Source organism: Spodoptera frugiperda, chromosome 27 (assembly GCF_023101765.2).
Source record: "Spodoptera frugiperda isolate SF20-4 chromosome 27, AGI-APGP_CSIRO_Sfru_2.0, whole genome shotgun sequence".
Taxonomy (NCBI): Eukaryota; Metazoa; Arthropoda; class Insecta; order Lepidoptera; family Noctuidae; genus Spodoptera; species Spodoptera frugiperda.
The window spans coordinates 8107605-8135480 of NC_064238.1; the positions used below are offsets into that span (position 1 = coordinate 8107605).

Below are 27876 nucleotides of genomic sequence, written 5' to 3' on the forward strand. Positions count from 1 at the left end.
GCCTAATTTTGTAACAACCGCGATGTTGGTGTCAGGACAGTGACCCCGCGTTATCGAAACAACTACATCCTCGGTAGCTAATCTGAGCTTACAGTATCACTGAAACTAAAATCTGCCTGTTTGTGTTGTTTCGTTACGACACGCATCACGCTTGTAACCACATATCTGCACTTAGATTTAATTACGTCAGTGGATTTTAGTACCTAGTTAAAATGTTGGTATGCTGATGACTATGTCGTCATATTTACAACAATTTTATAGGAAACCTTACAAGTTACAATTCTAACCATTAGACATAATTTATTGCTAATGTATATTCAATGCGTTGCTTCTCGCTTTCTTAAAGTTTATGCAGTAATTAGTCTCGGTTTTCGTGCAACTTTCGTTTAGACTTGGAAACGCATATGCATTGGTCACAGGTAGGTATTCTTGATAATATTATGAATTGAGTACCCACGCTTTGACACCCAGTAAGATAAAAGGGATAATATTACATTAGGTACAAAAGGATGATGAAATAATAATACCTTGTTGCGAAACAAAGGGGATCCCAGAATAATTTGTTTCATAATGTTACTAGGTTAAAAATACAGCAATTTGGTAGATAATATTTTGCATGGAAGTCATTAGAGGAGGCTTATGTTTAGGAGTGGCTGATATATTACTGTTCATAAAGGATAAAGTCATAGTTTAACAAAATAAGAAATAAAAGGAGAGTGTGGGGCAACGATTTTTGTATATTAAGAAATTATCATACATAGCGATACGCTTACACAGTCTATGTTTTATATCAGGTCAGCTCATAAATGCCTAAATAACATCTAAAGTCCGCAAAGAAAACATTACCAAATGTATAAATAATAAAGACAGAAATAAAATAAAAGAGCAGGACATAAGGGAAGTATGCGGTCTACTCTACTCGGTTAAAATAGCTAGCACATCTGTCGTCCACATGTTTACGGCGAAACAAATCTTCGGGATCAACCATTGCTTGCTTTTATCTATAACAATTACCTAAGCGTGTCCTTCAGTGTTTCTACGCTTTGTTTTTTTTTACAAATGTAACAACAATTTGCAGGAATAATGCATGAATAAATACATAAGTACATAATACATACGTAATAAGTACATAAACGATGTTAAAGACTTCTAAATGGATTCTAGACATGTCTATTTTATTATAAAAATATTTTAAATTCAGACTGATTTTATAATATTCAAGATCAATTAATGAATACTACATAGATTCTCCTTGAATTTAAATCCAGACACTGATATTTATATGCGTCCCTATACTCTCTCTAGTGTCCACTGCAGGCATTATTTTATCAAATGTTTTGAATAGTAATCGAAGATGAAGTGAGTGTGTTAGTCTTTTCCGGGAACTGCACGATGCAATAAAGTGCAATCTTATTTTATCATGGGATTCCCATAATCTCAACACTGCTAGAAAGTAAAGTATAAATTGGTTAGACAATCAAACATTCAAAGCTATTAAATAACGTCTGGATATGAACAACATCTCTGACAGCAAAATGTACATTTTTATCAGGAATTTAATGGGAGTAAAGTTAGCCCTTTGTGTAAGTATCAAATGTATGGTGGTTACCAACCTCCTTTGTGCATGATGTGTGGCACGTAGCAGCGCCCGCGCAGCCCTGAGCCGCGCCTCCCATGTGTTGCATGCATCGGATCCGTTCGCACCGCCTGATAGTGAGGACACCACCCATTGTTGTTCTTCAATCTACATCAAGTTATTTTTTATTAAGATTTTTAATTACCGAAGGTGGTACACCTAACCATTGTTATATTCACTTGAAACCAATTTCGTCAAGACCCATTTAATAGGGAATAAGCATATCGTCATAATTATACTGAGTACAAAGTATTTTTTTGGAAAATTGTGAAATTGTATTAATACTTTGATTGACACCCGGGAATCGAAGCCAATAGAGACTACTCTCAGTAGTCGCGCTTGAAACCGACTCAACGGAATGGGAGTAACCGAGTAGGTAACGTTTCTTCGGCAATAAATATGAATAATAAGAAGAATTCAAACAATGATTACAACAAATGTGATACTGAAAGATATTAATCTAGCAAGGATAACCTTGGCAACCAAATATTTAACCCACACAGAAGTGTGGATTTCAAGGAATTTTGTGAGCATGAGACAAAAACTTTTTGCCTGTGTATGAAAGAACGAGACCGCAGAGTAAGTTCCACAAAACTGCGAACTGTGGACCCATTGTTTCAAAAGGAAACGAAATTCATTCATTTTTTTATTGTGGTATTCCTAAAGTTAAGCCGAAATATTTGCTGTACTTTTTGTTATTATTTTTATTGAATTCATATGCTTTGCATTACTGTAGATAATGATTTGACTGCTTCTTTTGTAGGTAGTTTTAATAAGAGTTGTACGAGATTCAACTTTGATAAAAAATCGGTTAAGTATTATTGCTAATTGGTTTAATTACTTCAGACTTCCCAGTAAATACAAGTACATAGTCTAATTAACTCACCTTACTAAGTATTTCCTTAAAGTCTTTCACTATAGGCGTGGGACGTTTCGCCTTATCATTGTAGTATGTGATGTTGAAACGAGCGCCCGCGAACCAAATCTCAAGCTCATTCAGAGCATTCCTGATTGCAGACTCACTTGATGCAGCACTGCAGATTTTCTATAAAGGAATAATTTTTAATTTTGTATTTGCATTTTATAAAAAAAACATTATATACAATTTTATATAAGTAAAATGTAAATTAACAAGTTGTGACTTGGTATTCTACATACGTCCATTATTTTATTTTAGTATAGCACAATAACCGAAACAAATATTAGAATACATACTTTTAATAAATCAACAGACTAAATGTCTAGCACATCTTGAAAACATGTGTAAACTTTGGAAACACATCTGTCTATAATAAAATTTAGCTAAAATTGTGAGTCAATAATAACAAAACAACATTGAGACTAATTCCTATAATAAGTTATCAGGGCAAATCATATTCTAAGTAATACAGGTCACGGTGTCTTCTTATTTCATAAAAAAAGTTACAAAGACACTCATTCATGTAAATTATATCATAATAGTCCGGCAAACTTTGCACGACCCGAGAATCAGTAAATATTGTGTCATGTTCATGTCTAAATTAATGAGTAAATTAATTATTTATACACGCATCCTATGTCCACTTTATTTTGTAAAATTTATTCTTACTTGCAAGTATTTGATGTGTTTCTTAATATTCATCGCGGCTCCCAGCAGATCCCTGACTTGCAACGTGTCTGGTTTCTTATACTCCATCTCCAGTAGACTGTACACCTCATGCCAATGGCGTTCCGTAAAATCTGTACCTCGCAGATATTTTAGTAGGGGAGCCAAATCCTGTTTGGACAAAAACAAATGTAGTTTTGTCGATTTATCTATTCAACATAATTTGGGCCTATTAGCCAAAGTTTCATGTAAATATGCTTATAAATTTTAGGGTACAGGGTCAAAAAATAATTCTTCTTATTTTTGGAGCCAAGTCTATATTGCATTTCAACCTCTTTTAATGATCTACAGTAGAGACTAACCCAAAGAGTAGCGACAAATTAAGTCCGATGCCTAGGGCATGAAAAATTCTTTCAGTTCCCTCAGCGAAATAATTAATTTAACTTTGGAGGAAGTATGAAAGAATTGGTAAACTAAGTTGAAAACTTGAGTATTTAAAATTATAAACGAAATTACCATCTAATATAGATAAAAAAATATATCCACATCAAGAAGTCAAAAGTCAAAATCATTTATTTCAAATAGACCAGGAAGGCACTTTTGAACGTCAAAGCAAATATAATAATATTAATAACGTCTGTCTGTCGGTCAGTCCTCTAGTGAAGCTATTTGCTCGTTCCAAAGTGTAGATTCCTATGGAGAAGAACGAGCAAGAAACTCCATACATGCAACCCAAACTCACAAAAAATATTATCAACAAAAAAAAAACAATTCGCACGATTCAACTGAAAGAATCATGATATCATCGAAGACGTGTTCAGTAGAAACACATGTTATGATGTCATTGCACTAGTACACAATGTTAGTTGCAATACGCGTAGGTGATATAAATAGGTAGGCACTCAATAGAGGGATACTAGGGAGACACGCTAGTCATACTCGCTGAAACGGACAGGTTTCAGACGTAAATAAAATGGCCTCAATACGGGCACTGGGTACGCCAAATCAGATGGAGAATAATATTTGTATTATAATAAATAGTGTAATTGAAATTTTTAATATGCTACTACTGTAAAACGTTAATATTAGTCTATGAATGGGTGATTTTATTATAATACTATATTTTTTACTGATGTATTACTTTTTTCCTCGTTTCAAAAGAAGCCATCAGTGGGATAATTTACGTGTTATTTAATTGATAATATAAAAATAAGTCGGGTTTTCCTTCCTGATGCTATATCTCCAGAACGCACGAACCAATTTCCACAGTTTTGCATTCGTTAGAAAGGTCTCGGGCTCCGTGAGGTTTATAGAAAATTCAGGAAAAAATTAAGAGAAAAGCAGGAAAACAGAGAAAATCATTGGTGGCAAAACGGAGTTCGCCGGGTCTACTATTTGATTATAATGTTAATTCAACAACGCGATCAGTAATAAAACAGTTTTCATTAAGTTACCGAATACTTCTCCAGTTCCTGTTGTATGTACAAAGTAACAATAGTAAATGGTTCCAAACGACTCTTCCATTTTACTGAAAACTCTTCTATCAAATGTATCTTTTTCTGAAAGACAATCCATTCTTGGTCTGCCATCGATTCAAATTCTAAAATATACAAACATGCGATACATTAAACATTTGAAAATTAAATTAAACTTTAATACTATGATTTTAAAGTCGCAAATTAGTATTACCTTCATTGTACTCCTTTAGTGGTGTCCATAAAGTAACATACTCAGCCATAAGCTTCTCAGCTTGATCCCAGGTGTCACTGAGCTGTACTTTCATTTGGAATTTGTCACATTCTTTTCTGTAAACAACCAAAATAAATGAGCCCAGATTTATTCAATAATCGGTAATATTATCTTGCATTGTAATTGCATCTTTTAATAAAAAAATACATCATTAAAAGTCCTGACCCACTGCACACAACACATACTTGGGACACATATAAAGTAATGGCACGGAAATCGAACCCACTACAGCCAAACCTCCAGCCGATAGCGCTAGCCAGAGTGGATATAAATAACTCAATTATACCTAAATAGAAAACTTACATCAGTTCATCCCTGTCTGTGACAAACTTATTCAAGCTCGCGTGCGCTTCGAACACAGAGCGACATCTATCGAGCATCTCTGCATAGTCCACGCCATGGGTGTCATCCAGGCGCGGTTTAGCCTGACTCCATCGCGATGTCCAAGCTTCTACACTTGAATTCAAATTATCCCAATCACCGCTCAAACTTGACTTCACTATTTCAGCCTGTGAATAAACAAACATAAATAAGAAAATAATAACGCCTAAATAATTTGGCATAGCAATAAGAGGGATTCAAAGTATTCTCTAATCATTTAAAATCAGTCAAAGTTTAATAATTTATTTTAGATAGACCAAAATGGCAGTTTGAACAATAAAAAAAGTCTATCGGTGCTTTAGTGTAGAATATACATAAGTATTTGCATGTTTTACAGAAACAATGACTTGTCATTTGAAACGAGCATCCTGCGTCATTTACAATGAACGAATGCCTAATACATTACACATAGCAATGAATAGAGGGACTAACATTTTAACATGTTTTTAGTAAAGTGGTTCATACCTGATGTTCAAACATTTTCTGTTGGCTGAGCATAAGTTCGTGTATCTTCCGCCATTCCTTCATGGTCCCATCCACTGATGTATCTCCTCCCCATGTGCGTAGCATGTGGCTTTTGCGTTTCAGCGCTTCAACTGTGCTCTCCATCTATAAAGGAGTTCTTATTTATTATCTTTAATTTGAATAATTATCACTTAAATTGTAAATATGTTATTAAGTTTTCTTTTCTATAAATTCTCAGCTAGGAATGCTATTGAGTTTTCTATTTTATATGTATAGTGATAGGCTTGTTGCACGTTACATGGATACAACGGCTTTACTTTCAAGAAGTACAAGATAGAGACCCATTAAAACGTTTCATTTTCCTTCGTTCAGAGTACACAATAGGGCTCTACTCTTTTAGGCTTTTCGGAAACAAAACATGATGATAAATAGCCATATCACTTAAATAGGGTTACCTCGGGCATCTGTTGTTGCAATGCTTGTTGGGTGGCGCTCATTTCTGCAAGTTCTTTAGCGTTTTTGGGCAATGCTTGGTTTTCCAGCATAACTGCCGCTGAAGCCACGAAGGCATCAATTCTGGCTGCGTCTGATCTACAACTGGCTACTAGGGATGACATCAGGCAAGCCCATAGACTTCGCGCTTGAGCCTCGAACTCACGTCGAAGGGTTATTGTACCGACTGTTATCCATTCTATCTTTTCGTCTTCACTGGAATTGTCATAAAACATTAGATTGCAGCATTAAAATTAATTAATTGTGCCCTTGTTTAATTATAATAGTTAGGGAAAAACTGAACGGGTTGCTCCGTTTGAGGTGGGCAAAAATCTGAATTGAAAAATTAGAACTTAAATGTAAACTTACAAAGTCATCTTAGCGACAGCCTGGCCGTAAGCTTTACAGGCTTTGAAGTTGTTCTCCCAGTGTTGTGGGTCCGTGAGGTGTAGTTGGCACAGCGCGTCCAGGTCCGGGACACACGCGAGGGCCGCGCGACGGGTCCACGATGCACACGTCGCTTCTAGAGAGGACAATGCTGATTCCAACTGTCGTACGGCTTTGTTACCTAGCCAGCTGTGCCTGAAGATCACAGATGTACATTAAATAGTTAGTTTTATCAAATAAAGTTGTTAGTATTTTTTCTATTAAAGGCAACTGCAACCTATTTCTTATATAACCCACACTACCTGTGATCTAATTTATCACCTTTGAAATACACCTTCGATAATCTTACTACTGTAACTCCCATGGCGCAGGCGTTGTTTCATGCCAGTTTTCTTTCAGGTCCTAGTATCACTCTAAGCACGCCCATTTATACCAAAGCATGGCTCTTCTACATGAAAATTTCTAAAAAAGACTTACTTTTCCACAATAGCAGCGAAGATGGTCTGTTTGTCAGTGATGTTGGTCTGTACCCCCACGAAATGCGCCGGCATGGCCACCAGGCGGCGCAGCTGGTGGTAGTGCTGGACGCGTAATTCCTCCATTGAAGGTTGCACGCGCACTGCGTATCCACTGCAGGAGAGACATTTAATTCATCAACTTTATTAGAATGTAGTACGAATCAAAATCAGAAAACATACGTATATTTAATTAATCTGAACGCTACATAACGAATAAAATAAAATTATATTTTTATACATAATAATATTTGGAAATATGAAGCTACTAAATGAAATAGAGTGTCAAGTGTAATTAAATCTGAAAATCACTAATACTCATATGTATTCTATAGTTTCATGAAAACTTAAGGATAACGTATTACTAAATGGATCAAGTCAAACAACAACTCCACAAGGTATGATCTATTGTAGTACAAAAATACAGTATTTAAATAACAGCAAAATGATAAGATGGGTCGAATGTGAGACTAATAGATGCATGTTATGAAAATTGATATCGATATTGCATTTGGCATTAGACCTTACACCAGTTATAATCGGTCAATAACGGATGAAATTAATTCTTATTTAAAATAGAATACATAACATAACAGACTTAGCATTATGAGAATTTTAATATCAACATTCTTCTAATGTGTAGATGATAATATCTATAAAAATCAAGGGAAAAATAACGAACTAGGCACTTTCTATTAAAGAAAATAAGAAGAATCAATAACTTAATGATGCTTTCCTCGTTATAAACGTGTTTTGTAACCCCATGAGTCAGATACGTGTTGTTTACCACGCGCTGATAAAAAAGGTCAACATAGCTCCCTCTTGTAGCGCATCATTAACTGAATTATTAGTCTAAACTAGGTCTAACATCGTTATTTGAGACTAATTAAACGGTTATTGAGATGATAAAATTATTATTAAACTTTTTGGGGGCAGATTTTACTTCCTCGTTTATTTATTACGCAGGAAACTTTATTTTGGTGAAAGATATCTCTCTGAAGTTATAACTTAATTAATATAGTCTTTATTGTGCAATTATTAAGGATCATAATCGCAAATCATAATTAACTAATAAGTCTCATTTTATCTATAGGTAACTTTTGTACAACATGTGCATTAGTAGTGTTTACTCTTATTTTCAAATTGTTTGTAAATGTTCAGAAGAAATAATTATCTCAAACTCTACTAGAATAGAGTTCAAATTCAAATACCTCGATATCATATTATAAAAATTATAAATTCCATGATGATATAAATGGTGATGGAAGCCCAAGAAGTATGTAAAAGTCGTTGGTAAGTGGTTCATTCTGTAGTTTATACATAACTTTGTGATATTGTTGAGTTTAAGCATGTATATAAATATGATTTAAACATTATTGATACTTACCGCAAAACCAAATCAACTTTGACATGTGGAAAATGCTTATGTAAAGACAGCAATGTTTTTATGTACTGATATTCAAGAGCTTTATAAAGCTGCCAGTCCCAATGAGATCTCCATAGTTCTGTGTTCTTATAACCATTTGATTCCACCTGTGAACAAGAGTTTATATTTTGTTATACAACTTTGAACTATCTGTCATGGACTAATGGTTGGTTTTTGTATGAGAGACTGAATATTTCTAGCCAACTCTGTGAAGTATATGGCCGCTATATATCTGGAGAGATTTAGTATTGGCTATTGTCATTTAAGCAAAGTAAAATTACTAATAATTGTAATTATTTCACTCACCGTCTCTATAATATCTCGCATCTCTTTTACACCTTTCTTCCACTCAGACTGCTTGGCTAGTAGTTCTGTCTCAATAAGTTTCTGCACGATATTCCTTATGGCTAGGTGTTGACCTGTTAGGTAAGTGTTCTGAAAAAAATATACCAGGACTAATACACCACAAGGAAAAATCTACTTTAGTATTATTGGCTTAAGGTTCTTTATTCATTAACAAGATGATACAATTAAAATATTATTCTTCAGTTCGTTGCATTGCATTAGGAAAGTTATACGTTAATTTGTTACCTACGTTATGTATGTAAGGTAAGTGCATACCTGCGTTTCTAACTTCAAGACAATTTTCTTGAGTTTGTCCGTATAATTGGAGAGTTGTTCGACATCGTCCCAGTATACTGCCTTCTGGTCTTGTACTAGGTTGGACAAATCTAATGCAGCTTGCAACATCATTGGACGAGTGGACGGGATCATTCGTTCACCCAACGTATTGTGGAATGACGCAACCTGGAAATAAGGTGCATTTTTGTAATCTTAAGATATTTCATATTTCATACACATACGTGTAGATTAAATTAAAACCGTAAGATACAGTAAATGTAGTAAGATGTTTCATCAGGTACGTGAGTGTATCGTTGCTATTTTAAAATTGACCTCTAGTCTAAAAGGATGTTCCCGCGCAGTAGATTATTTTCATAGACTTTGTTTTGTAAATACAGACACGCTTTTTCATCATCTCTTTTAGTGATCAAAATTAATTAAGAAAACCTTGTTTACATTCATCGCCTTTTATGGGATAGTTTTAATCACCCGATTATTATAATATACTCTAAAATTACATTTTTAAATATTACTTATAAAATACAAAATATTATTACAATTAATCCATATTTATTATTATTAAATGTAAGGTAACCTAACCAAATAAGGCCTACCTTATTTTTATTACCGCCTAGCTCGTAGGTTTAAAATGACAATGGGCTGATAATTTCAAAATCTTATATTTATTTATTAAACTTTGTAATAATGGAATCAAAATGGCTTTAGAAACAAAATTTACAATTTTATAAACACAAATAACTAAAGTGTCACTTTGGCCTTATTGGGAACCCTATGTCTTAATAAGGCCTCAATAAAAACTAGTAAGTATTCAACTTCTTAATTATAAAAAAACTTTGTCAATGCTTAAAATAAATGTAATGAGATCTTATTAATTAATTTTTGTCATTATACATCAGGCTAAACGAGTTTCTCATCATGTAATACCCAAGTAACATCTTTGAAGTCATCGGCACCCCAGCATCAGTCAAACGAATGAGAATAACTTCTTGATCTGTAGCCAATTTAGCGACCGACCTAGCTTTCGTGTAGTGGAAACCACTCTTTAGATGATGCGTACTTCTTTGGATGTTATATCTGGCTGCAGCAGCCTACCGGGTAAAACAGGGTGTATAAAATTCGAAGGGTGAATAGATACTATGAAGAATTTCCCGATATCCATTCACCCCTTTTCTGTATCTATTCACCCTTCTACCATTTTAACAGCGTTTTCCATCTTTTGCAAAATCCATTGGCTTTCTTTTTGACAGAAGCTGGTGATCCGTTTTCTTTGAAATTACTGAAAAACAACTATGCCGTAATAAGGCCTACACGTTTTTTTTGTAGGCTTTATTAGGGCATGGCACATAGGTAAACAAAACAACGATTATATGAAATACACCGATATTATAGCTATTTCACTAATGTGAGGAGATGGCTAAATGTATAATTGTCATACAGACAAAACACGGCACGTCGTATACTGATAAATATAAAAATACTAACAGTTTACGCTACTCGAATTTTATAAAAACTAAAGTGCGCTCCACGTCGTGATTGTTTTCGTCTGTAGGTTCCAACATAATCGCGGCACGGGTTGCTTGCTGTGCTCAAATTAGTTAAGTAATGTGCATGCACACTTCTACAAACTTTGGCGATCATTTGACATCGGGAAGAGGGAAATTTTCAAAATAGGCTTTATTGGGGCATAGGCCTTATTTGGTTAGGGTACTATACCTGTTGCAATGGTCGTGCATGCGCCAGCGCAGTGCTGAGTGAGTCCAGTGCTGCCGCGGCGGGTGGGGGCGGCAGTCGCATGGCAGCGAGTGCCCGCGCCTCCAGTTCCATACGAACGAGCCCCGGGTTGAAGTTCACTACCATCAGCTTGTTACTGCCACTGAATTCCACGACCGGCTTATCCGTAGATATTTGGAGAGAACCGTTCTTTGCTTGAGCCTTTGTAACATAATAAAAATGAAATAATTTTTTTTTATGCAAGCTGTATCATTGTTGGAGCAGCCACTATGAGGACTATCGTTTGTGCTCGCCAGATGGCACTCATATTGCATGAGGTCCTATTTGTCTAATCACCTAATCACTGGAGCAGTCAAAAATTTACTATCCCATAGTTTGACACTGTAACTATAGCGCCATGTGGGTCCAAAAGAACTTTAGTGTGAATGTCAAGTGGGTACGGCAAACATGGCTTTTGTAGTTAAAACGTCTTTGATTTGATTTAACATTGTAAATCATATTCATCAAATACCAACCTGAAGGTCACGACACCACTCTTCATGTAGTTGTGTGTACATATTTTTGAGATCTTTCAACACCTTCGTAGCGAGATTATGTAACTCGGAACTTCCTTCGAATTCTTTTAAATATTTCTCAGCGCACATTTGAATTTCTTTGACCTGAAAGTGACAAAAAATAATCTTATCTCTAAACACTGCAGTTCACTTTAAACTGTGCTACATATACTACTTTTAATTATTCCTTTTTGTTTTTCTACAAAAGATATTATGTCATTTATAAGTAAGGGTACCTTAGCTTCAGTCAGTTTCGCCCACTGTATTTGTAGCACAACAGTGGACATTTCTGGCGGCTGGTACATCTTAACATCGAGCTCCTCAGCGTCTAATTGTGTTTGTATACTTTTTAACATGGAAATAAGTGAAGACACGAATATTTCCAGTTCGTTGTTGAGCGCGTGCTTCACCAGAGGGCGCTCTATTAACGCACTGTATCTCATGAACTCGTATAGCATCTGTAAAGAAACTTTATGCTAACTGCCACTTGATAGGTACTAAAACTAATATATTCGACGATTTCAATCGACGTCGTTAAACTCGAAATTAACAAATTTTGGAAAGCAGTTGTTTTACATGGACTCTTTAACAGTCACCTACAGGGTGATGTAATATACCAACCTGTTTTGTAGACATATTATGTAACCTCGGTTTTAATTTCTCAGCGACTTTAGTTTCAGCAGGACGCAAGCTGGTTGAAAACTTAGAAACTGCTGTCTCCCATCCTGGGTTCGGCCCGTTACACATCCAAATGTTTACAGCTGCAAAAATAATATAATAGTTAAAACAGTAAAATGCAGTAGAACTCTGAAGCATGCTACCTTATTGGGGTATTAAATAGTAAGCGGTTATTAAACTTCAATCTTACTTTCGAAAGGTGTAAACAGTTGATGGGTCTGCAATTCTGATCGTTCACTGTTGGTCAGCAATTTATTCAGCTGACTATGTGTAGACCTGATGTCATGAAGCTGCAATAAAAACGTTTAAACTAAAAGAATTATTAAAATGTTCAAGGTTTTTAATTAGATGTGTCTTATTTATGGCAATAGCTGCACCTCATATTAGGTACACGAGACTGGCGGAAAGTGGGCTTTACCTACATTTATTATGTGCATCTCTTAATATCTACTTACCCATTCGGGAAATACCTAAAAGACATGATTTACCTCAAAATATACCAACCTCCTTTATCCTATTTTGAAAATTCAAACAAAACGGCGGGGCGTAAGGTTTTCCGTTCCATGCATGCAGTGCGTAGTTAGGCCAGTATGTCTCAGTCAATGACTTGCAAGCACTATTCCAAGTCTGTACTACTTTAAAACTGTCTGACAAAAGGTTCAATATCTCGCTATCCTTGCTGCTGTTGTGTACTTTCCAAAGTTCATTAATACACACAGACTTTTGTATTTCTGAACATAATTCGTGCCCTAAAACAAAAATATAAAATTTATTGACACTTCTTAAGTGGAATGAGACTTGAGTCTGATTTTCGGGTCGGACTATTTTTGAGTCTACTAAATAAATTTTCCAATGACTTCTCCCGCTTTGGGAAAGGCGAGATAGAAGTCTCTTATTTACTAAAAAACACCCCGTTGCTCCCGCTTTTGGAGCCGGAGCCCCGATAACCCGCTAGGCAGTCTGCAGCTCCAGGTCTGCATCAGCCCTACTGGGCCCCATCTGTGGTTGTCTGATGGCTCTTTCAGGCGGATCGTGACGCGCTGCACTTACATGTCGGACTAGGACTCGCTTATTAGAAATGGGACCACTGTTGTAACAAATTTCTAATACATACCAATAATATCAAAGATGTGTACCATCCTTTCTTGGGAGTATGGGGAAGTAGTAATCCGCCATATATCATCCAGGATTCCACCTATATTTTCTGCTGATTCCCTGATCTCTTCCATGGGACTTGAATTAATTGTGCTGTAAAAAATTAAAGTAAGAATTACGATTACTTCGGTATTTCTTTTTAATTTGGGATTTTATTGCATATATTTTTTTTTCAAATTGTCTAGTTACCGTATTTCTTCAACAATATCTTCAAATAGTTCACAAAAATTGGATGCAGCCTCTTTTTCTTTTTTACTGGCGTCCTTCTTCTGTGCAACAGTTTTCCAATATTCCAATTCATCTTGGATTGATAACACAACTGCAATGCATGAAAAATATATAAATAAACAAAGTGTAATAATGTACATATATATTTTCATTTGATTCAAGGTAACCAACTTACCATTTATGTTAGTATTTCCTTTTCCATGGGCTAAAATCCTCAAATTAGACTCTAGGTCTGACAGATTCTTTTGTATCTTATTGGAATACAAATCATTTTCCTGAAGAGAATATTTTTGGAATTAATAAAAAAGTTTTAGTGCAGCTAGGCAGAAAAACTTTGTTTGGTCAAACTTTCATAATTTGAAACGAATGAAATATGAATAGTTCAAATATGAATAGATAGTGCTGGTGCTTTGTATTTTCAAGGCATACCTTGTTACTTTTTCTTTTGTCCTATTGGATATTTATAAATTATTTATTGTATGCAAGATAATATACTCACCGCAGCTAACAGAGGTGTGTAAACTTGTCTCCAAATCTGGTAGAGAGTCTCAGCTGTGTTACTAGAGAGGGTCAATATATTGATATTGTGCACTGCATCATCATGCAGTAGCTCTTGTGCAGATGTTTTATAGAATACTATAGATTTGTTCTTATCATCCTTTATCTGAAAATGGATTACTTTTTTAAATTAAACTAAGTAGTTGCAGTCTGCTCGTTTGCCCCCTTAAAATATAGGTATTGTACCTTTTTTCTATTTAATTGATCTTATTAACCCCCGACGCAAAAAGAGGGGTGTTATAAGTTTTTGGATTGTATGGAAAAATACAAACCCAAATCAATTGATTGAACAAGGGAAAAGCTGGAAAAGTAAATTTATTATTTTTTAAATACTCACTCTGGTTTGAAGATAAATATTATCTTGTTTCATATATCCCTGAATTATGAGTATTTGTGGATTATTGATGAAATCTGTTAATGCATCTTCTGAATTCTCATTCAATTTCAAATCTGTTGTGTTGTAATATTGCTCTACAAAAAACAAATTAATTAATCTTTGTAGTTAAGAGGTATTTAAGAAAAAGGCATAGAAAAATATCGTTTAACTAATCCTAGTTACTGCACCACCCGGTGCAGGTACATACATAGCTGGGTACCCGGTTACTTAGTTGCATTACACAACAAAACCAAACATTATGAAATTCACAGGTTTATTTTTCCATTAAAAGTGGTAGGTAGGTCCATTAGTCTTACCAAGTATAGTAAATATGAAATCGCGTATAGGTAACATTTTACCAAGTTAAATGTCAATGTAGATATTTAAAAATATCATCATCCAAGGTGTATTACTTTTATACGAAAGATATTTAAAAGTAACAACATCACAACTTTGATCACAACATTGTTGTCATGGCAACGGTGAAATGTTCGTTTAGGAACTTAATACTTTCAGTTTGAAAATCAAACGGATTGCTCATATTTTTAACGTCAGCTCAATAGTTTTATACGTCAACAAGTAACATAACTTTCTTATAGTAATTATTTTTAAGGAAAATATGATTTTTAAATTCGTTCAATCCTTGAAAACAATAATAAGCAAACAGTCGCATGTCAGCAACAGCCGGACCGGAAGACGTTTACCGCCAGAAAAAGGCGCATGTCACAAATGTCACTGTCAAATTTAAAACGCATTTTCAGCTGTCAATGGAAAAGTATTGATCTATTTTTGTTTTTTTCGATAACTTTCTATTTTCCAAGAAAATAATTTGCATTAAAGATTTTTCTTTTGCTTTCTTGGTCAATAAAAGTATATACAATGTATCGTCCCATTCTATCTTTCGTATCGGTAAGTTATTTAAATAATTACTGTATTGTTTGTTGTTTACAATAGATAGTTTTGTTACGAAATCCTTATCTCTTTAAACATGTATCAATTAAAAAAAACCTCAAAGAATTCGAGCTTTGTTTAGTATATAACTGAACTTATCCAAAAAAGCTAATATACTTATCTATAATCAACTATGCCGAATATTTCTCACCATAATGTATAAAGAATTTACCTAACTCTTGCTTGACATTATGCAATACAATGTTTTATTTAATCTTTAAAATTTTATCTAAAAAATAATTAAATTTCGTACCTACTCACCATTGAAATTCATTAAAAAAGCCAATGGTCTCTTTATAACCTCTTTAGTATATGTAACTATGTAAAATGGAAATACTAGCACTGTTATAATACATTAGTAAAACATTAAACGACAACTTTTAACTTAATTGTGTAATTATTTCACAATGTAAGAGAAAAAATCTAATAAAAAAAGTGATTATAAATTTAAACCTCTAGTCTTAGTAAATAGCATGTGACATAAAATTAAAAACAGCAAATAGGTACTTAATTGATGGAGGAATTAATTATTTTTCTTTTTTTTTTTAGAGGCTACAGGCTCCCAATCTGATCAATAGAATGCCTAGTGTTTTTATGAGCGACAAGCGTATAGATGTTGACTATTCCTATGTGGAAATACCTCGTTATGACATTGACAAACCACAATCATTGGAGACACGTAAAGCAAGGTGAGAAAAAGTTGTATAACAAGAAAGATGATAGAAGAAGAATAAGATATATTTTTTTTGTATACACAACATAAAAATACAGTAGAACTCCAATTATCCGAACTCCGACTATCCGAATCGCCGATTATCCGAATCACAAAAATTGATCAAAAAAGTCCAAAGACCAAAAAGTGCGCTATTATTCTAAGCCAGTGTTTGCGCGTCAAGTCTTGACTTGACTTGTCTTTTTTGTGCCTACACTGACTTTCTCCGCAATTTAATTCAATAAAAAAATATGCAATATCAAAACGTAGCTTTTATTCTCTTTAATGGCAATTTTTTTTAAAAATCCGATTATCCGAATATTTGATTATCCGAATGGGTCCTGGTCCCCATTAATTCGGATTATTCTCATAGTGAAACATGATTTATTACTTACTTTCTTTTCTATTTTTGCTCTCTGTAAGAAGAATTGTCACTAACTTTTTCTACTACATAATTGCCTAATTTTTATGTATTCTTTGAATGCACTTTTTTATTAAGACCTATAATCATTAGTATAACTGATGCACCTTCTATAACATAAATAATGAAACAAAAATATGCCTAAAAATCATGATTTAATGTAACTCCGACTTTGAACACAGTCAATGACAGTCATATTAAATAAAATACATACATTATAATATAAAGTACTGCATTCATGGGATCCAAGATTAACTGATAATGTTTATAAATAATCATTTAGATTATTTATAAATTAATAAATACATACATTCATCAACTCTCCTGCAATCTTAATGAGAGTAATTAATTTATTAATCATCAAAACATGTTATTGCTCTCAGTAAAACTGGAATAGAAAAGTATAGAAGTGGAATAAGAAAATATAGAAGTGTAAATGGGAAAGTATTGACAAGCATTATTACATTGTATATTATGTGGAACATGCAGGATAGCAGAATGATATGAATAGACACCATTCTGATAACAACTGATGACTTAAGACCACTCTGAGTCCGAAGAATGACGCTAGATGAGCAATAACCAAAAAAATCTTTCCTTATTAATGTTCATTATTTATCTACATCTTATGATAAATATTTACTGATAGCTTACACAAGCTTAAGGTTCTGTTTTAAAATTTAGTCTAAATGACACTATTATTTATTTATCGTGATCAAATGCGAATCTTCATACCCAACAGACATAGCTCCGACAGCTGAACCATAAATAATTAAACCATAAGTGTAATGTATATATTTAATATCAATTAATATTTCCAGGCTCTTGTACCAGTCCAGGAAAAGAGGAATGTTGGAGAATGACCTCCTTTTGAGCACCTTCGCAAAGAAATACTTGCCCTCACTCAATGAGGAACAAACTAAAATGTACGATCGGCTCATCAACACGGTCAGCAACGACTGGGATCTCTTCTACTGGATGGTGGAGAAACAACCCACGCCCAAGGAATACGACAACGAAATAATGGACATGCTGAAAAAACACGCCAAAAACGAAGATAGAGTATCTCTACGTCAACCAAATCTATATTGAAATTAGCACAAAAAAAAAATTAAATTTAGGGCTGATTTTTCAATCAACAGATAATTCATCAAAATAAGACATTTGCAAGTTTCAAAGTTTGTAAATTATTCCACCGATAATATATATCTGGCGTTAGAATAATCAGCCCTTATAGTAGTACTTACTTTCTTAAAAATAGTGCATTTAATCCAGTTAATGCAAATTCTATTTATTAAATGTTAATTATTTGTTGACTTGTAGAATAATAATGACGATCATATGAAATTGGCTTGTTTTGTTTTAGATATACCGTTTGCGTCATTAAGTACGGTTATTTTATGTTACGTAGGTACATATACATAGTTAAAGAAATACGCAGCTTATGACGTAATTAACTTTCAATAGGATAATTTTTCCTGTAGATGTTTTTAAAGTATTTTTTTTGTAAGATTATTAAAATAAAGGCGATAAAAATATTTCCGGCTGGCTTCTTAGGTATTATAAACGATTTGTCTTTTGTCATTTGGAGTTTGTATTATTATGTAGAATAATTTGGTATGTAAATAAGGTTCGTGCGTAAATAAGCATTTATTTGCCAGTAGTATTTACATATTAATTTAAATGTGTATGAACATGTAAGCTCGGTGACCTAATACAGGCATTTCACTCGACCTCACGCTGCCGCCCCAAGGCGCTGCGCAGTGGTGCTCCTTAGTTCCGAACGAACCGCCCGCCTGCACGACGACCGCGCACGTTACACCAATACCGCCAAATAAATAACTCTCAGTGCGTAATCCATATTTTGATTAAATACTGCGTTATCAAATAATATTTTATAATTTGTGTTGATTATGAATGAGCACGTCACTCGCAGGTCAGCCACAATCTTATCATTTTGCTGTTTAAATGTTTGTGCTTTGATCCAGTGAAGTCAGTTAACTTGAAGCAAGTTGTGAACGTACATTATTTCGAAGAGTGCACATTAATTCGATAAAAAATATATTTTACAGTACTTATAGTGTTTTGTGATTAATTTATTAGAACAAGTATTTGTGTTTAGTGTTTATATTAAGTGATTAAGATGCCTATTCGTCGCAGTCAGGTAAGGATTAGCTCCATTTTATTAATTATTTATTAGTGTAGGTTTAAACGAGAAATGTAACTTAATTCGTTTCATGGTATTTAATCGAAATAATATAAATATGAGGACACTTAAGTATTGTTTTAGGCATTTTCTTTAGGTTTGTGTTCGCAATTTAAGGCGATTAAAATATTACCTAATAATAAAATTTAATCAAATTATATCTAAGCTGTTAGCATCTGTGGATAAAGGTAATTTGCTACTTTTTTATCGATTTTTAATCATTGGTAAGTAAAAGTAAAATTGTATTTTTATGCTAAATTCTGTAAAGTGTGTGTGTTAATTGCCCAATCATTTAAAAAGCTCTTTAAGTCAGTTATACTCTAGTGCTAAACCAACATAGTAAAGTACAATAGATAACTTAGGTAATACCTGTACAAAGTCGGTACTTATGTAGGTATAGAAAGGGGACCGATTGAGGTTGTCATCAATATTTTAATAGCATTGTCTATATTCTACATTTACTTTTAGAAACGCTAAGCTAGTAGATTAATTGTGCCTATTTTATATGTTTATTTTTTATAATTTCAAGTCGTTGGTAAAATGGATCATCGAGAATCAACACAAGTTCCAGACGGTACGTTATTGCAGTTCTTCACTCCGCTACAAAGAATTGGAAGAGAATGCGGCGCAAGCACAGCCCGAACACGTGGCGCCCTCTACGGCCGCGCCCGCTGAGAAGCCCCGCCCACAAATTACGCCTGAAATCTCGTTCAAGGTAAATGTGCCGCGATTTGTTGACAATTTCAATTAAATGTCGTTTTAATAATTTAATCTTCTTGTGATTAGTTGGTTTCATGACCGATGTAGCGACTTGTACAATAGGCTGAGTAATTGTTATCATGAGCTGCGATTGATCTCGAACATTTGAGCTTAACTTACCTCTCACTCAGAGAGCTTAGAATACAATCTATATTGTAGTGAGATTTTGTCTAGTATAAATGGTTTAAACTTTGCCTATCAATAGTATATTAAATGACAATTCGTAATGACAAATTCTTACTCGTTTTAAATCAACTATATTCAAGTAATGTAATGTATGTATGTATATGATTTATCAAAATAATAATAATTTCGCTACGCATCCGTTGACGTATGTAATTTATTTAACAACATGAAAACTGATAATACTAGCAATGTATGTATGTACTTATTGTTTTAAAACGAATATAAGTACATAATATATGTAGGTAGAGAGTCATAAATGTCTGTTTTGAACCTTTATCTTGTTTGTTTGCTCTCATGCAAGTGTAGTTCTAAACTGCTATCTGCCGTCAGGAGTTAACTGCATGATAATATGTGTGACTTGAGTCGGGCATGCCAAGTGCCACGTGACCCTCGGACGATGTTACACCATATTGTAACAGTACAAAATGTTTACACACACTAATTTATCCACGTTAAACCAATGTGATGTAACCGCTTGACGCTTTAACTAAGCTACGATAATGACACGAAATAAAACAAGACAATTAATATAAACAAAGTTATATCAGATTGGTTTACCCAACAGTAAAAGTAAACAAATAAAGTACAAGTCACTTTAGTTACGCAATCAGAGTTCACTGTTCAGTTCAATGTTTAATTGGCGTTTTGTGTTTCAGCATGAAGATTTACAAGTGAGGCTCGCAGCTCCTTACCAACTGAACCCAAAACCTGAAGTTACGGATCTTGGTTTTGGAAAATTCTTCACGGATCACATGCTCAAAATAAACTACTTCAAACAGCTAGGAGGATGGCAGAAACCAGAAATTATGCCGTTTGAAAACTTAAGCATTCACCCAGCTGCGAAAGCTCTACATTATGCGATACAAGTATGTTCATTTGTTACTCTTAAGCATTTTCATAGATCTATGAAGCCGACAATCTTCGAAACTGCTAAAAGTACAAAATTTATATTACGTCTCTAAAAAAATCTGAATTAGTACCTTTCTGAACTTCTCTATCTGTAATATTGCAACGCCCTGTATAAATATTTGTAGACTCCTTAGTAGTAATGAGAAGTAAATGGTAAATACAAACATAAATGCTTGTTACTTCTATTTGGTGCAATTTCTAGAACTGTTATTGATGTTAACGCTTTATCAAAGCGGTATTGTCACATTAATATACGAATGATGTCAGTGGGGACCTTAGTGTATGTAGTAGGCAAGGCACATAATATACCTACTTACAAGATGATAAAGTGATTATAATTTTATTACAGCTATTTGAAGGACTAAAAGCGTACAGGGGGGTCGATGATAAGATACGATTGTTTCGACCGGACTTGAATATGGAGAGGATGAATTTAGCGGCGCAGAGGTCCGGCCTACCAACCTTCGATGGAGATGAGCTCATCAAGTGCATAACTAGGCTAGTGCAAATCGACCAGGAGTGGGTCCCTCACTCAGAAACTTCCACTCTATACATACGACCCACGTTAATAGGAACTGAGGTAAGGGGATAAACAATGCTGAATTAATTAAATTATTATTTCTAGGAAATCTATCTCGTTAATCAAGTGAGACATGAGGAAAATCTTATCCATGGCCTGGGGGGGTTTTCTAACGAAATCATTTACGTTTTAATTTAATATACTAACACTGGATCTCATGAAAACCTGTTTTTGTGAATCTTCGTATCTATAAATGTCACCGGGTTAGTGAAACTGCGGACTTTAAATATCACTGAAGCTACTATGCAAAGCAGGATAATATGATTAATAAGGGGCTCTAAGCTCTTGGTAGTTACAACTATAATTAGGATGATAGGACGAAATTAGATAGATAGAAAGAACTAGAATAAATCACTCGGACTATCGAATACCTAAACATTTCATTACGAATATTTTATTTTCAACAAAATTAAATGCTGCAGTAACTGACACATGCGTAGTAGCTTATCATAAATAAAAAAAACAATCAAAAGTAAGCATTTAAGTTTTTAATGGTACCAATAAAATCTGTACACGCGGAAAATATTGTAGCCCACTTGCTCTTATCTTTTTAAACTCCTCTTATTGATAATAATTTGCCAAATAACATTATTATCGTAAAATTAGTAGATATCGCGAATAGATTTGTTCAATCATACCATTTATTATCAGTATTGTTTTTAGGATTGTGTCATAGGACGTATAGGTGAATATTTTCACTGGTTGTATCGCTTCCAAGGCGGTTCACTTACGTAGATATGGGTAGGTATGTGTCGATCGATATTTCGTTTATCGGGAGTGAAGGACGATAATATAACAGATCGGTCATTGTTGTTAAGTAGGTGCTGTCTTATCATTCGTAATGAACCTATACATTTGCTTTGATACTCACTTTTCCCCTAGCTCGGCTTATGTTTTTTACCCAACGACAAAAGGAGGATGTTCTCGTTTTACAAGCTTTTATTTAACTTGCAATGTACGTATTTGAAGTCTACCTGTATTTGAAGTATCTTCAACCGATAGCTGAAATTTTGTAAAACGTTTAATTTGTATGACCATAAATGCTAAGCCGCATAAAAACTTGTTTTTAAAAAAGTTCTTTCCTGTTTTCTGAAAAAAAAGAGATTTTACTAAAACGTGCTTGAATTAAAATTGGTAGTCAGACGTTTGAAATATGTTTGCTCATAAATATTAAACGAATATTCCTTAAAAAAACTGTTTACAAGTTTATTGCCAAGTGGTTCAACTTTTTAAATATAAATCATGCTGCAGACTGCAGATAAGCATATTATTCACCACATGACTGAAAACGTGCGATAAAAAACTTAAAACATGTTATTTTTGCACAATCGGTCGCCTGTTGCTATTATTTGGGAATTAATTCTTGGTCACGTTTTCACTGCATTCAACTCCGTAGTTGTTATCATACAACAACTATTTGTTGTTGATTTTTGATGCTATCGATATTAATTTTAATTAAAAACAATTATACTGATAAATGAAAAGGTTTTGAGTTGTAAATGCCCTTTCGTTTTATTTTTAGCAGGTATTATATTTTGATAGTAACCAAATTATACCTATAGGTATAAAATAAATATATCTGAACTTCCTTGTTTACTATTAGAGAGCTCATTCAACTAATAAATACCTAGTCATTGAATTACTACTCTCTGCCTTTATGGACTTCATCATTGAGTAAAAATAATAGAAAAAATAAGAAAAATCAATACCTACTACTGTGTCTAGTAAGAGACAGGAAGAAGTATCGATATGTAACTATTTGTTACCAATATTCAAAATGTTTAAATGCTGAGTTCAATATTTAAATAAATAGATCCTAGCTATCTACGAAGTACTTACATACGCAGATAGATTTATATGAAATAATCGCATGTCGATAAAAATCAAGTAAATGTTAGCTAATTTATTTTCCATCGCGTTGTTATCGCCCCCGATATCGGTTCAAGGTAAATAATTACCGATACAGCACTAAGTTATTGGCGTCTTCTAGATATTATTGAAGAAGCCACGCCTGTAGTAAACTAAATACCCATAATATACACCAAAAAGAAAATACCTAAATCACAAACAAATAATTAATTGCCACATATAGTTCATAGAACAAAAACTGAAACAATAGTAACATTCCTTGAACCGCTTTATTAATTAATGTTTTATGTTCTATTCTTTAATTATGTATGCCTATGACTACGTAGCTAACAACAAGTAAATAAGTACCTACAAGTATTAGATGGGGTATATAACTTAATAACTTATAACACCTATGTATATATTTTTTGCCTGTGTTGTAAGCTTTATAATGTTTTATTTTCCAACAGCCCACGTTTGGTATAATGGCCCCCGAAACTGCGTTGTTGTTCGCCATCCTTAGTCCAGTGAGTGCGTACTACAAGACTGGTAGCGACGGAGCCGTATCCATATACGCGGATCCAAATGTAGTGCGGGCCTTCCCCGGAGGAGTCGGCAACCGAAAAGTTGGCTCTAATTATGGACCCACGATCGGTAAGTTTCAGCCATTAAATTATGTGGCAATCGTCTTTTTCCTTGTAACATGTTTGCATAGATAAACTAGAATAGTGAACCAAATGAGTTTATCAATAAATCGAATGTAGCCGGTGCAAACGGGAATACTCATGTTCTGATTATGTTTACAGAGGCCACAGCTCGCGCAGCTAAACTGGGTCACCATCAAGTATTGTGGCTGTTCGGACCGAACCACGAGCTTACTGAAGTCGGTGCGATGAACATATTCATAGTTTACGTCAATGAACAAGGAGGTAATAATAATAAACGTTATAAATTATATTAACATTATTATTTACGACTGTGACAACAAAAAATAACGTATGATCATGCGGTTAATGGTTGGATATCCGTGTGACTGGCTGATACCGAAGTGTTATCTGGTGCGTCGGTGGCACTCTGACCTTTTGACCGGTAAATTCTCGTCTCGTATCTGAAGCAACAATTAGGGTCAGTCACATCAGTTCGTTTTTCTAGACTGGCGTTCTTTTTATTTAAATAAAATCAAAATTATGCAATATAAACATTTTACTTGCAGATAAACAGTTAAGTACTCCGCCATTGAATGGTCTCATCTTGCCTGGAGTGACCCGTCGCTCTATCATAGAGCTAGCCAGCCAGTGGGAAGATATAGTCGTCAAGGAAGAGGTTATTACCATGGACAGGGTGATCGAACTGAACAAAAAAGGACGGGTAAGTTTCGTGCCTGACATTTGTTGGTATGACTTAATGCAAATGTTCAAAATATTAAGTGACCCTTCGTTTTTTCAGTTGTTGGAGATGTTCGGTGCCGGCACGGCTGTAGTGATCAGCCCCATCAGTAGGGTGGGCTTCCTGGACCACGAGATCCGCGTGCCCACCATGTCGCAGGCGCAGCCCGTGTACCAGCGCGTGAAGGACACGCTGCTGGCCATCCAGTACGGCCACATAGAGCACCCGTACGCCAAGGTCATCTCGTAGTGCCGGCCGCGGCTCGGGCTGCCCTGCGACCCGACACTGACTATTTGCTAGTACGTCGCTAGCCGACGAGTTATGTGAATATACACATCGAAAACTGTTCTGTGCTGAGAAATAATCAGAAAACTTTCTGTGCCTAAATGTGTGGACGATAAATTATATTATTTAAATGATAACGTTTATTGATAAGTTAAGGTTACATTGAGCAGAGAAGCGGACGATGTGTAAATGCTGCGCATTTGGAAGCACAAGAACTCGCCTAATTATACTGTTATCGTTAGCGCTATCAGTGTGTACGTGTTTATTTTATTTATTTATTCACTATCTACTATCTTCGGGAGGACGTCAAGTAATTGGTATTATTTCACCCGGTCGGGCCATCGGCCGAGTACGAAGTGAAGTAAACGCGGACATTCTCTAACTTACAACAGTAAGTTGTATGGTGCTACTGTATACACTTAGGAAACGTAAGCCATCCAAATCAAATTATGACTGTATTAATTGTTGTTATAAAATATTAATGTTGGGTTATACGAAGTTAGGATTATTGTAAATATTATTTAGTTACAAATAGTAATAACTAGATAAAGAATGCCGTTTCACGTAATCGAGTGAGTACTCTTAGAGTAAGCAAAAAAGACTTTATTACTAAAAATTATATACTTGTAATAAATCGTAACAAATGACATATCTATACCATGACGCCGCAGTAACAGACTTGTAAAACGTGATGTGATATTACTTGTAATTAATGTAAAGGCGAAGCTCACTCTGTATATAATTATTATAAACGTTTTAAGTTTAGACCAATGAACAATGCTTACGTAAGTGACGTTTTGGCAAATCAAAGTTGATCTATTTGTGGACTGAAGTATTGTATTTTCAAGATTTTGTTCAGTTCATTAAATATTGTAATTGATTTTGACCTTGAAATGGAAGTAATCTAGCTGAAAACGTGCATTTTTCTAGTCTAAGGTACGAATCTGTATGAATCCTTCAATATTTATTAATGCAATATATTTTTTTTAAATAATAATTATAATTTTCATTTTCATTCCCGTGGGTTTTGAAACCAAATAAAAAGTTAAAGAAAATCTTGAAATGGAACTCAAACGAAAAATAAGACTGATCATATTATGTGCATCGCATCTACATCTACTCCTTCGAGAAAATCGAGCGCCCGCGTTACGCAGTTTCAGCTCTTATTTTGATCGAGAAATAAAAATAAAATATCAATCCTGAAAACGACAGATTTTGAGGCAATTAATGAAGTTAACATTATTTCCGTATAAAAGATAAAACTGATTGGTTGGAATTTAGGTAATTAGTGAATTACGCAAGAAGGAAGACATTCGAGATTACCGGGTTGATCACAATTATGTCTTCCGCAATATAATTATGTACCTTTATGAACTGACTTACATCCGTAATGATAAAGCTTAAAATGCGTACGTTCTAATTAACCAAGTAATTTTAGTTTTTATTTCACCCATAAATTGCGACTGCAGTGTTCTTCTCGTTTATAGCTAGGAAGCTAGAGAGGTTAAACATCATTCTTTGGTAGACTAATGTAATTTTTTGTGTCTGAAAACACAATGATCGTATGAAAAGAATGACTCTATTTTTGGAGGAAAACCATCCAATTTGTTCTCCCGCCCGGGTTAAACAAGAGGGAGTATTAAGTCTTTTACTGACTAAAATAAATCTTGTTCCTATTGCGTTTCGAACCGGGGCCCCGGTAACCCGCTAGGTTGTCCGCAATTCCGGGTCGGGAGTCGGGAGCATGACACGATAGGATAAAGAATCTGAAAATATAGCTTTCACAGTTTCATGCATATAGTTTAGTAGGTGCACAGTTAAGTGCCTTTCTAAATCTGCGCAGTGGATTAACATCCCTGTTGCTATCACCTATCTCAGGTATTCTTGTTTTGACTATCTAAACTATAGTTTAGTAGGTGCACAGATAAGTGCCTTTCTAAATCTGCGCAGTGGATTAACATCCCTGTTGCTATCACCTATCTCAGGTATTCTTGTTTTGGCTATCTAAACTATAGTTTAGTAGGTGCACAGATAAGTGCCTTTCTAAATCTGCGCAGTGGATTAACATCCCTGATGCTATCACCTATCTCAGGTATTCTTGTTTTGGCTATCTAAACTATAGTTTAGTAGGTGCACAGATAAGTGCCTTTCTAAATCTGCGCAGTGGATTAACATCCCTGTTGCTATCACCTATCTCAGGTATTCTTGTTTTGGCTATCTAAACTATAGTTTAGTAGGTGCACAGATAAGTGCCTTTCTAAATCTGCGCAGTGGATTAACATCCCTGATGCTATCACCTATCTCAGGTATTCTTGTTTTGACTATCTAAACTATAGTTTAGTAGGTGCACAGATAAGTGCCTTTCTAAATCTGCGCAGTGGATTTAAACATCTCTGTTAGTATCACCTATCTTGTTTTGACTATCTAAACATATTTATTAAAACGCATTAACACATTGTTCTTCAACGGAATGCTGCGATCTAATTAGCTCATGATAATGGTCGCACCTTTTTTTGATAAATACATATGTGATGTCGGTAGATATTTATAACATCTGATGAAGATATTCAGGACTATAAAATATATACCGTTGTACTTCGTGCAAGCCCAACCAAAGTGTGAGGTAGGTCAGTCACTACCTAAGAGCCCTACTAAAGCATATAGTTATATGTATAGGAATCATGGATTATAAAGATATTTTAACGGAAAGTAAGAAAGACATAAATATGTACTTGTACGTAGGTGAGGTACATTCACGTAAATGTACAACTTTTTAGAACATCGGAATCCGTAGGTAATGAAGTCTGCGGTTAGTGAGAGTTGATGGAACCAAGGGCTAATAAATACTCAGTGCTTGCTTGCTATGATTACCTACATCACTAGAGCAACAATATTTTCCTGCAGTGCACCTGGACATGGAACCTAATCGGAATGATATACTAAATTAAATAAAAGTGGCCATAAGAGGATATCCAACAGTACGATACTTCTTTGGAAGAGAAATCTGTGGGATGTGGAGGGGGGCACATCTATCAAACCTATTATCTTATTAGAAAAATAATTTATTTTACTGTA

The 27876-nt window shown here is 34.5% G+C and overlaps 3 protein-coding genes across 3 annotated transcripts in view; 2 read left to right on the forward strand and 1 right to left on the reverse strand.

Moving 5' to 3' along the window:
- LOC118263279 (cytoplasmic dynein 2 heavy chain 1) overlaps nt 1-15168 on the reverse strand; it is a 53608-nt gene extending 38440 nt beyond the window's left edge. Inside the window, exons 1-25 of the mRNA XM_050705636.1 lie at nt 14876-15168; nt 14520-14653; nt 14124-14288; nt 13800-13899; nt 13586-13715; nt 13356-13489; nt 12746-12990; nt 12432-12531; nt 12185-12324; nt 11800-12021; nt 11525-11668; nt 10992-11210; nt 9258-9443; nt 8943-9071; nt 8598-8743; nt 7173-7325; nt 6678-6890; nt 6272-6524; nt 5817-5960; nt 5274-5479; nt 4911-5026; nt 4676-4821; nt 3225-3392; nt 2523-2681; nt 1614-1744 (exon numbers count right to left, since the gene is read on the reverse strand). Of these exons, the coding sequence (XP_050561593.1) occupies nt 1614-1744; nt 2523-2681; nt 3225-3392; nt 4676-4821; nt 4911-5026; nt 5274-5479; nt 5817-5960; nt 6272-6524; nt 6678-6890; nt 7173-7325; nt 8598-8743; nt 8943-9071; nt 9258-9443; nt 10992-11210; nt 11525-11668; nt 11800-12021; nt 12185-12324; nt 12432-12531; nt 12746-12990; nt 13356-13489; nt 13586-13715; nt 13800-13899; nt 14124-14288; nt 14520-14653; nt 14876-14912 (3920 nt within the window). The 5' untranslated portion in view covers nt 14913-15168. The remainder of the gene's footprint in view (nt 1-1613; nt 1745-2522; nt 2682-3224; nt 3393-4675; nt 4822-4910; nt 5027-5273; nt 5480-5816; nt 5961-6271; nt 6525-6677; nt 6891-7172; nt 7326-8597; nt 8744-8942; nt 9072-9257; nt 9444-10991; nt 11211-11524; nt 11669-11799; nt 12022-12184; nt 12325-12431; nt 12532-12745; nt 12991-13355; nt 13490-13585; nt 13716-13799; nt 13900-14123; nt 14289-14519; nt 14654-14875) is intronic.
- Nucleotides 15169-15294: 126 nt separating this feature from the next.
- On the forward strand, nt 15295-17989 carry LOC118263284 (succinate dehydrogenase assembly factor 2-B, mitochondrial-like). Its single transcript, XM_035575171.2, has 3 exons — nt 15295-15467; nt 16059-16198; nt 17464-17989. The coding sequence occupies exons 1-3, from the start codon at nt 15438-15440 to the stop codon at nt 17732-17734; spliced, it is 441 nt and encodes a 146-aa protein (XP_035431064.1). The 5' UTR covers nt 15295-15437; the 3' UTR covers nt 17735-17989.
- Nucleotides 17990-18232: 243 nt separating this feature from the next.
- LOC118263281 (branched-chain-amino-acid aminotransferase, cytosolic) lies at nt 18233-25798 on the forward strand. The gene is made up of 8 exons (XM_035575169.2): nt 18233-18806; nt 19378-19563; nt 20450-20659; nt 21052-21282; nt 23601-23784; nt 23937-24059; nt 24344-24498; nt 24577-25798. Exons 1-8 carry the CDS (start codon nt 18786-18788, stop codon nt 24763-24765), a joined length of 1299 nt encoding a protein of 432 aa, XP_035431062.2. The 5' UTR covers nt 18233-18785; the 3' UTR covers nt 24766-25798.
- The last annotated feature ends 2078 nt before the right edge of the window (nt 25799-27876 follow it).

Coding starts and splice junctions, on each gene's coding strand:
- LOC118263284 (XM_035575171.2), top strand. CDS start 15,438: ATGTATCGTCCCATTCTATCTTTCGTATCG. Junction 15,468..16,058: donor CCATTCTATCTTTCGTATCG/GTAAGTTATTTA, acceptor TTTTTTTTTTAG/AGGCTACAGGCTCCCAATCT. Junction 16,199..17,463: donor TTGGAGACACGTAAAGCAAG/GTGAGAAAAAGT, acceptor TAATATTTCCAG/GCTCTTGTACCAGTCCAGGA.
- LOC118263281 (XM_035575169.2), top strand. CDS start 18,786: ATGCCTATTCGTCGCAGTCAG. Junction 18,807..19,377: donor TGCCTATTCGTCGCAGTCAG/GTAAGGATTAGC, acceptor TATAATTTCAAG/TCGTTGGTAAAATGGATCAT. Junction 24,499..24,576: donor AACTGAACAAAAAAGGACGG/GTAAGTTTCGTG, acceptor TCGTTTTTTCAG/TTGTTGGAGATGTTCGGTGC.